The sequence below is a fragment of the Phalaenopsis equestris genome, unplaced genomic scaffold (assembly GCF_001263595.1).
Source record: "Phalaenopsis equestris unplaced genomic scaffold, ASM126359v1 Scaffold000761, whole genome shotgun sequence".
Taxonomy (NCBI): domain Eukaryota; kingdom Viridiplantae; phylum Streptophyta; class Magnoliopsida; order Asparagales; family Orchidaceae; genus Phalaenopsis; species Phalaenopsis equestris.
The window spans coordinates 4,009,175-4,019,399 of NW_018165201.1; the positions used below are offsets into that span (position 1 = coordinate 4,009,175).

Sequence of the window (10,225 nt, forward strand, 5' to 3'; positions counted from 1 at the left end):
GGTAAATGAATTAAAGGAATATTTATATACATTATAGCTTTTCATAAACCCTAGTTAAGTTTCTAATAACACGAGTTGTTAGGTTTCAAACTATAGAGTATAAATAGATGAATTCAAACGAAGCCAAGAAAAGCAAGCTTGTGCTAGCTGAATCATCTTGTATTTTGAACCGAGCCAAACAATATAAGAAGACTTTGTGGCTCAACCCTAATGTGATTTTGGTTGAAATTGAAGCCATTAATCATCCATTTCAATCATTTGATGTTTGACTATTATAGCCATTATTGATAAGCTAAGCTGGCAACACACATGAAGGAGATAAGCTATTATATTTATATATAAGAATCCCCTTTGTTCTAATCCTTACCCCATTTAATGAATGTAGAAAAAGAAAATAGCCAAACTTATCGCAAAGCATGTTTCTTGGTAACACGAGATTATTCCATTTGATGTTTGCACTTCCAGACAGCGTCAAAGTTCCAACCACATGAAATACACGATGATATGGTCAAATTTAAATCATTACTCGAACATTGCAATTCATCAAACATAATAACATTTTATATGCCACGTATGTATATTTTTCGAATCGAATTGATAATATTTTGGTTCTCCAATCAATCTTTGTCTTCATAAATATTCCTTTGAGCAATCATTTGGAGCATAATATCTTCAAAGATTATGTGGTCCTAAATTGATATTGATTGCTCTGAGCTTCATGCTAATGACATCCTTAGTGAATATTGCCACATCAAAAGGCATATTAAGAGCCAAATTTAGAGCCAACTTGGCACAACAAACCATTCTTGTACACATCATAAAATTCTTGATAAAAATGACTAAAATTAATCAATGTGCTATGCATTACAATTATATCAAACACATTCTCTGCTCAATGATAAATGAACATTACATCCTTAAAAAAAATGAAAAATAAAATAAAATAAAATAAAATAAAATAACTTCCTCCCCCAATCCTCTTAATTTTCAAATAATCCTAATGCTTCTTTCTTCCATTCCCCTCAAGAATAAACTAATTTCTTCTCTCTTTCTCTAGAAAAATTATTACGTGCGCACAACAATATTGTACTGTTGCACACATGTTCTACAACAGTATATAACAATATTGTACATGAAGTACAGATATATCGTACTCCAGACGTAATATTCTCTACTTTCTAAGGGAGAGAGTCCTATCGCACATCACTTTGATTGCAACAGCTCTCCTTTTTTTCTCTATATACATAAATTATCTATATATATATATATATATATAGAAATTAGTGAGGCTGATAAATATTATGCCTATTAATAATTGGAATTTAATTTATTTTGTTGTAAGCGATCTATTTTGATGGGCAAGCCGTCAAGGGGCAGAGCAAAGGGTCCGAACTGAATTCCACTTTTGGATCCAGAAATCGACCACCTGGAAAAGAGTATATCATAAGATCAATAAATTAGAATGAAAATAATAATAATTAGTATTTAAATATATAAAAAAAAACAGTTTATATTATTTTAAAGAGTATAAAACTATTGTTTTATAATTATTAATTTTCATTTTTTTTTTGTTAAGCTTTAAGTCAATTATTAAGATTTAAGAAAATAATATATTCTAAGTATTGTGATTGCAATGTTATAAAATAGGAGTAAATATATACGAGATATTTGAGAAGATAAGTACTGAAATGTATCTTATCTTTTAATAATATAAAACAAAAAGAAAAAGAGGAATGCAATTGGCCCTTTTAGAATTCCTCTAATCTACATCACCTTATCCCAAGTGGGAGGCATTTACATGCATACCACCCAAGTGTTATATGTATTTATACATCTAACCCCTAAACTTTAGTTTTATATTTATGCCCCCTAAACTCTTTGACAACACATCAACAATACTACAATTTTAAATTATATACTAAATCAAGCGGACTTTGTGAACTAAGTTTAGACGAACTAAACAAGTAAAACTCAGGCTAATCCTGAGTTGACTCGCTAGCTCGTGAGCTATTCAAAATATATTAAATTTCAAAATTTTATCTTTAAATCAATGAAATGCTAAAAAAAAAAATTGAATTTTGGGTGTTAGATATGTAAATTCGAAACAATTGAGTGGTGTGTATGTAAATCTTCCCAACAAAATTTTGTGATAAGATTGCAATCAAAATCAGATTTTTTAAAACTTGATGTTTGAGGAGAGGAGGGGGGTGCGTGGGGGACCCACACCTGTATTTTGTGGTGAGGTGGTGGAGAAAGACGAGTATTTCCAGCTTTGCCAACTCATTTCCAGGGCACGCGTGGGTCCCGTTACCGAACGGCAAATAGGTGTTCGGCTTTGGACTTTTCTGTTACCACAACAGCAAATAAAACAAAATTAAGTTTTTGCATTGTACATAATTTTTTTCAAAAATCAATATTTTATAGATTATCATGAATTCATGATATGCTTATCTTAATTTTTTTTTAGAAAAAAAAAAGATATAAGTGCCAAAAAAAAAAAAAAAAAATTTAGTTGATAAGATATTTAAAAGTTTACATTTATGTAAATATAAAAATTTAGATGATAGATTTGTAAATATGTAATAATTATGTGGTATGTGTGTAAATTTCTCTAAAATAATGGGGAGAATTCAGCTGGAAGTGAACGAGCGAGGACAGCGACAGTACCGTCCACACCATTAACGAATTCCATCAATGTCTCCCTCTTTCTTACTGGCAACCACACCTCTTTTAGTATTTTTTTAGGTTAAGGATAGTTTTGTAAAATTATATTGGAATGTGGTGATCCATATTTTGTTAAAAAATGAATTTTTAAATTAAGTCAAATTTAAGAAACTTTATATGATAATATTCTAACACAAAACTTCTAACTTGTATTCTCAGAATGAGAGATTTATAAATTCTGATTTTAAAAAAAAATGTCTCTTAGTGTAACTTTCTGTTTATATTTCAACATGTAATATGAAAGATTTGATTTTTAATCTAAAAATGAGATTTTTATTCGGATTTGATTATTATTACCTCAAATCTAGAGGGATCAAACTTTCCAGGTTCGGGGAAGTTGTCTGGGCTGTGGTGAATATTTCTGAACAGCGGCAGCACCTTCCACCCCTTCGGTATTAGATAACCTGCACACACACACATCAAATTATTCAAAAATTAAAAAAAAAATGGAAAAAGTCCCCAACTTCATATTCCAAAAATAAAAATGGAAGCTTTACAAGCATACCACTCAATTCTTATGTATTTACATATCAATACATACCCAAGCTTCAATTTTGAAAAAGCTTGTTTCGCTTTTTAAAAGTTTAAATGGAAGTATTTTTGATGTGATATCAAAGTTATTGGGGTATAAATGTAATAATCAAAGTATAGGTATTAGGCCCGTAAATACATGAGAATTGGGTGGTGTGTATGTAAAAAATCCACCTTGATATACCAAAAATGAAAAAAACAAAATAAAAATTGAAGATTTACAAGCATGCCACTCTATTCTTATGTATTTACATATCAATACAAACCTAAGCTTCAAATTTTACCTGTGCATGAAAATGTGTACTTCTCGGTAGTATTTTTGATGTGAACAAAGTTGTTGTTGATATAAATGATATAATCAAAGTTTAAGCATTAGATATGTAAACACATAAGGATTGGATGGTCTATATGTAAATGGCCCAAAAAAAAAAAAAAATGAAAAGATGGAAATTGACGCACCATCATATTCAACATCTTCCACAGCTTCTCTGAAAGTAAATGATAGAATAGAGGCCACTCTCATAGTCTCCTGTATCACCCTGCAAGTTACAGGCATCCTCTTTGTATCAGCCCAATTCAATCCACACTCTTCATCTCCTTCAATCTTCTCTTTACTCCTCCTAATCTCCTCCTGTTCTTCCTGCATTCCAATCAATCAACACAAAAAAATCAATCAAAACAATCAAAAAGATAATAAATCTATACAACTCAATATAACATTAATGGTGCTCACTGTTACGGCTTGAAGAACTAATGGATTCTCTGCAAGATACTTGAGAATCCAGGTAAGAACACTGGCCGTTGTATCTCGAGCGGCGAAGATGACGCCGATGATGTTATCGGCGATCTGATCATCGGAAAGAGCTTCCTTCGATTCCATGAAGGATGCGAGAAGGTCGCCGGCATCGAATTGATCTGTTTTAGCTTCTGAATCCCTTCGGGATGATATGATTTTCGCTACAAGAAACCCTAATTGCTTCCTCGAAGAGTGTTCCGGGAAGATTGATGGGCATTGAGTTGTATCCTTTCTCCAGAATATAGTAGCACTGCTTCAGCTCTTCTATACAGGATTGTTCCTCTTTGCCGAAGATTGAGAGTAAGGCGACATTCAATGCGTACTGTAATTAAAATAAATTGATGGTGATTAGGATTGATTCACCAAACAAAATTGGGGAAAATTTTGATTTCAGTGTTCACGATTCAATTCATGTGAAATATATAGTGTTTTTCTAACATAGATGTAATGAATTTTTTTTCTTGCATAAAATCATTTTCTCAGTAAAAAGACAAATAGATCTGGAGATTTTGATCCAAATTAAGATCTGTAGCACCAAATCCACAGCGAAGTAGGTGATTATAGTGTTTGTATAAATGCAATCTTTGTTTTCAAAAATTGAATTGAATTGTTTTTCTTAAAATCATTAACAAAACAGTGCATGGATTTAAATTAGAATTATAGCAGGACTCAAACCTAGTCAAACAGGTAAGCGAAGCAGAAAGCAATCCCATCTTGATTAAAAAAGGCGCGAAATTCAAAAATTAAAAGAACAGAATCACTAAATCTTCTTCCAATTATTGAATCTGTATTCAATTCACTCAAATATTGTAAACTCGAAGACAAATTAGGTCATACAGATCATAATTTCAGATATCCGGAACTCACCGTCTTCATTTCCTGATAGGTATTGATGAATCGGCCATCGCAAGAAGAAAGCATCCGAACCGCAATTTCCTCAACGCCGGCGATCTTCCGGCGGATGGCTTCCGGCATAAAAGCGCGAAGAACCAGGCGGCGAAGCCTGGCATGGTAATCGCCTCTCTGGAAGAAGATGGCCTGCGGACCGAGCATCCTCTCCTTGCTGGCCGGGAAAGTAGGTTTAAATAGATTCGCCTTTGTTACCAGAACGAATCTCGCCGCCTCGGGGCTTGAAACCATCACGCAGGGGCAACCCAGTATGTGGGTTTTGAACACCGCGCCATACTTTCTCTCTTTCTCCGCAAAGAAATCGTTAGGGTTGTTGGAATAGAGCTGGAATGTTTCGCCTATGTAAGGCCAGCCCATGGATCCCGGCGGGAGATGCTTTGTCGTCGGTGGGGGTCTCTTCTTCTGTGTAATGTAGCGGAGAAGACAGATGAGGAGGAGAGGAATGATGAAAAGGAGTGGAGATATCGCCATGGAAGGCGACCTTGGGAGTTGCAGAGAGGTTATTGAAGCAGAGCTGAAGCAGTGAGGGGAAGAGCAGGAAGTAATAAGAAGAAGAAGAGTTGGGTTTTTGGTGGGGAAAAAAAGAGGGTGAATGGAGGGGTTTTTATAGCGGGAGAAATTTTCCTCTAAAGCTTAACCAATATTTATTTGGAGTAATTTACATAAATGGCACACAATTCTTATGAATTTACATATCTAACTTTTAATATTTACACATATTATATTTTAGTGCTTTGAATTTATGCATGCACTTTTTAAAAATATTATAATAGTGCTATTTTTAATCCTATGTTAATTTTATAAATATAAAGGTTTAGGAGTGAGACGTCTAAATGCCTCATTTATTTAATTTTTTTTACTATTTGCAAATTTATAATATTTAAATTATAGATTTATTATTATTGTAAATAAAAAATTTAAATAAAATATTGAATAAATATTGGCTATAGCTTAGTATTTAGTTCTAATACATCAATGGAAAATATATTTAATAAAACAAAAATCTAGATGTATATATTTGAATTCAAAGCATTTAAAGTCAAATGCATAAATGAACTAATTTTTAAAAGAAGTTGTGGTTGAATTAATTATTTTAATGGGTCGTGTTTAAATCAATATAAATTGAGCATTTAAATCAGTAGTTGACTAGTTCATGGTATTGTTTGAAGAACTCATGACATTTGACTTTTTGTTTTGCTTGCGATTAAAGGAGTGTCTTCATAAAAGGGATCCCATGAGCTAATTTCACTCAATTTTGATGATTTAAGACATTTAAATGCTTATGGATTATGATATAATCTAGTAGATTAATATTAACCTCCTAGATTAATAGATCAACAAGTGATAGCTATTATTAAAGAAAAGGTAATTAAGTTTTGAGTAATGCTTTATTCAATAAAATATAATATTAATTTTAACATATATATATGCTGTCAGGCATGGCCTGTATGTAGAGCAGCCTCTTTGAAGGTTGTTAGTCTTCTCAGGTCACGAGTTCGAATCTCCCCAGCCAGTCTGTCAACAGTGAGGACAGTCCTCAAATAATTAGGGACATGAGGATGACTTAAGATTCGTATAATAGCCTTCGATTATTCTTTTTTTAATACTTTATATTTGTAATTTTCTTATGTGTCATGTTGAACCCGATAAATTGTCATAATTTTCTTCTTTGAATCTCAATTATCACTATTCTATTAATTAATATTTAATAAGTTGAGAGATAAATTGGGATTGTTGTTTTATTCCCGAAGATTTTCTCCCCGAGCTGTAATATCCATTTAATTCATTTATATAATTTCAAAATTTAATATTTTATGTCCTCATCTACTATAGTTTGACCAATCAAAGATAATAAGTCTTACCTTCACAAAAAAAAAAAAAAAACCCTCCAAAAAAAAAAAAAAAAAAAAAAAAAAAAAAAAAAAAAAGTTTATAATTTCAATGTATTTACATTTCGAGCAAACTACTAAAATAACATCTTATTATTTATATATGATTATTTTGGAATTGAGTTATTATAATCATCAATGGTGATTATTTTCGCTCTAATTTAACGAGTCTGTAGACTTATTTTGACACTTCTATAAACTCTAAGATTATAATTATCCCATGTAAGCAGCCGAGGACTATTTTAACACATTAATCCTTACATACATCAACCACTCAAATGTTTCATATCATTTAAAAAATACTGCTATTTTTAACTTTAGAAAATAAAATACACATTTTTATCCTTGGTGATGGTAGATATGTCAATACATAAAAATTATGTGGTATGTAGGCAAATCTTTCAAAAACAATGTTAATTGAGTATATTACTCTCATATATATGGGGGTATGTAAAAATATAGGAATTAAGTGGTATTTATGTAAATAATTGTCGAAAATATTATTACATTTTCAATTTTTTTTTTTATGGAGGAGAAATTAAGTTAAACTTTCAAGGCTATAAAATGAATACAATAAAATAATATAAAAAAAATTAAATCCACACGTTCCAAATAATTTTCCAACTACTTATTGATTTCTATAGCGCTTAACATTGAAATTTTAGTTCAATGAAAATTCGTCTCCATGAGTCACCACAGACCAATTCAACCTTTTTTATATTTTTAATATTATGAAATTCTCTTATTATTATCATATTATTTTATTAACTTAGATAAATCAAAGTATTTTCGGCCATTCTAGAAAATAAAAAACTTCTCTTATATTACTTTACGTGTATGTCTGACCTATTGGTTGACATCCACGGTATAAGACCCCTCCAGTCGAGGGCTCGAATTTCCTCTTGCATCGTTGGGCTTAAGGAGGAGCTACTCGAATTATTAGGCACATTGGGGGTGGTCGGAGGCTCGTATAATAACTCTGGTCATTCCATAAAAAAAAAATGTGAATCTAACGAGATTTATTTTTAAATAGGGTCAGCCCACTTCGCTTGTCGAAGTGATCTATTGATGTCACTTATCGAAGTTTAGGATTTAAGAATATTCTCGGTACGGCAAATCAAGCTCACCCAACCGATCGAGCCAGACTACAGCCAAATAATAAACTAATATATATCAAATATCTAAAATGTACAACTCCTTTTAAAGTATGACATCTCTTTCCTATAAATAAGAAGATCATTTTATGAGAAAGAATGATAATAGATAAGACATATTACTTTTCACTCTTTCATTTATTTTTTCTCTCCGAGTCTCTCTCATTTCTTATGTTTTATTCTGTGGGCAATGATTCACTATTTTTTTTAGTTTTATTTTAATTATGATTAATAAAATATTTAGTTAAGAAATGAAATATAATAAATAAATAAATAAATAAATAAAAAGAAAAAGGAAAAGGAAAAGGAAAAAGCAAAAAGGGAATCGGGATCCAGCTAAACGGAAAGCATGATTGGATGCATGATGAATTGGTTGTGGTTGTGGTTGTGGTGGGAGACAGTTAAGAGTGAAGAGGGAAATGGTTTGCAAATCTGTGGGGGAGAAACGGAGGGGAAAATACGCCCAGGAATGCGACAAATCTGGGGGAAAGGAGGGTTGATGGTGACACACTTTTTGTGAAGGGGGGACGAAAGTGCAAAAAAAAAATATTACATTTATAATAGAGAGCAGGTTTTCCACGCAACAAATTTATATAAAATATATATTAAATGTAAAACAATATTATTTATTTAGTTAATTGTTAGTTTAAGTTGGAGAATGGGGGAAAGCTAGTATATTTTATGATTTATTTTTTGAGGCTTAGATACCACCCGATTCTAGGGCCGTGAATTTTGATCGAAGATCGGTAATCAGACGAAAATTAATTTTGAATTTTGGTTCGGATTGAGATCAGATCGAAATTCTTAGCCGTATTGATGTTAGGGCTAAGAATTTAGTAAAGTTTAACTCGAAGATCATTAATCGCTAAAAAATTGATTCAGATTTGGGCTTCGATCGAGTGAAATGAGCCGTGCTGTGAGCCAAAAATTTGGATAGATTTTGTTTTCGAATTGTTTTTTTGAGCTGGCCCAACTCAACTCGAAATCGGATCATTAACAGACTAGCTGCCCTGCCCAATTCATATAAATTTACATCTTTAACATCAAACTTTTATTTTTTTACATTTATAATATCATGATCTATTTAATTATGAGAAAGTAAGACTTTAAAATTTGGGGGTTAGATTTGTAAATACATAGGAATTGAGTGTTATGTATATAAAATTTTAATTTTAATTTATTTATGCTGATGTTCTTCTGATGTGGGTGCTGTCCTTTTAGATATTACCTATTTTGTCGTTTTAGTTATGGGGTTTTAATCTAATTATTTAAAATTTGATGTTGTTAGGGGCATGTACTTGAACTGTTTGGATGATTTGATTTATGAATTAGTTGATCCAATTAATCTTGATTATTGAACATTAATTGAATGAGTATATTATAATAAAAAATAATTGTTTTTGTTGTGGGCTTGAAAATTTATGATGACGTCGCGACAATAATTGATCGTCCTAGCGTTGCACGAAGATCGAATATACATGTACGAGAGAAAAATAGAGCGAGGAGACATCGATATTTTTACGTGAAAAAATATTAAAAAGAAAAAGTCCACGAGGCTTAACACAATCACAGTAATTTACTATCTTTTTATGAGTATAGGGATACATCATTCTCTCACCACAGTGAAAACTGGGTTACATTTTTAAACGAAAATTACACTAGTCATTATATAGCTAAGAAAATTTATGTAATAAGAAATTAAACAATAGTCATAGTCTGTTTACAACGGTTGCAAGCAATGGTTGTCGATGGAAGGTGGTTGATAGTGGACAGTGGCTACGGAGACCAGTGGTTACTCGTCCGGTCCTCTCTCCAAAATAGACTTTGGATTTTATATGTTTTTATTTTTTATTTTTTCTTATCCTTATTTTCCTCTCTTCAATAAAGGAATGGGCATTTTTAAAGTTTTTTAGGGAGGGGCATTTTAGTCTTTAGATGCATAACTTCTCTAAGGACCTAGATCTGACGGTCCATGTTAAGCCCCCTTGATCATAGATAATTTTTTAAGGATTTGAGTGTTTTAATGATCGGTTTTGAAATTGAGCGGTCTCAGAATTGTTGGATTTCTCTCATCGAGACATTTGATTTGACAATAAATATGTCAAATTTTGAGTTCATTTTACCACTCAATTGACGACACAAAGCATCCAATTATGCTTCGATGACTTGACATGGGTTTGATTGGACCAGGAGTGAACTAACTTTGAAAATTGACAACATTG

At 31.7% G+C, this 10,225-nt stretch overlaps 1 protein-coding gene across 1 annotated transcript; it reads right to left on the reverse strand.

Annotated features, from left to right (window-relative positions):
- Positions 1–847: 847 nt before the first annotated feature.
- On the reverse strand, positions 848–5,553 carry LOC110030934 (abscisic acid 8'-hydroxylase 3-like). Its single transcript, XM_020733930.1, is given in 7 exon segments — positions 848–1,426; positions 2,227–2,345; positions 3,022–3,128; positions 3,715–3,895; positions 3,989–4,217; positions 4,219–4,373; positions 4,919–5,553. Coding segments are annotated over 7 exon segments (1,422 nt in total). The 5' UTR covers positions 5,432–5,553; the 3' UTR covers positions 848–1,308.
- Between the last annotated feature and the right edge of the window lie 4,672 nt (positions 5,554–10,225).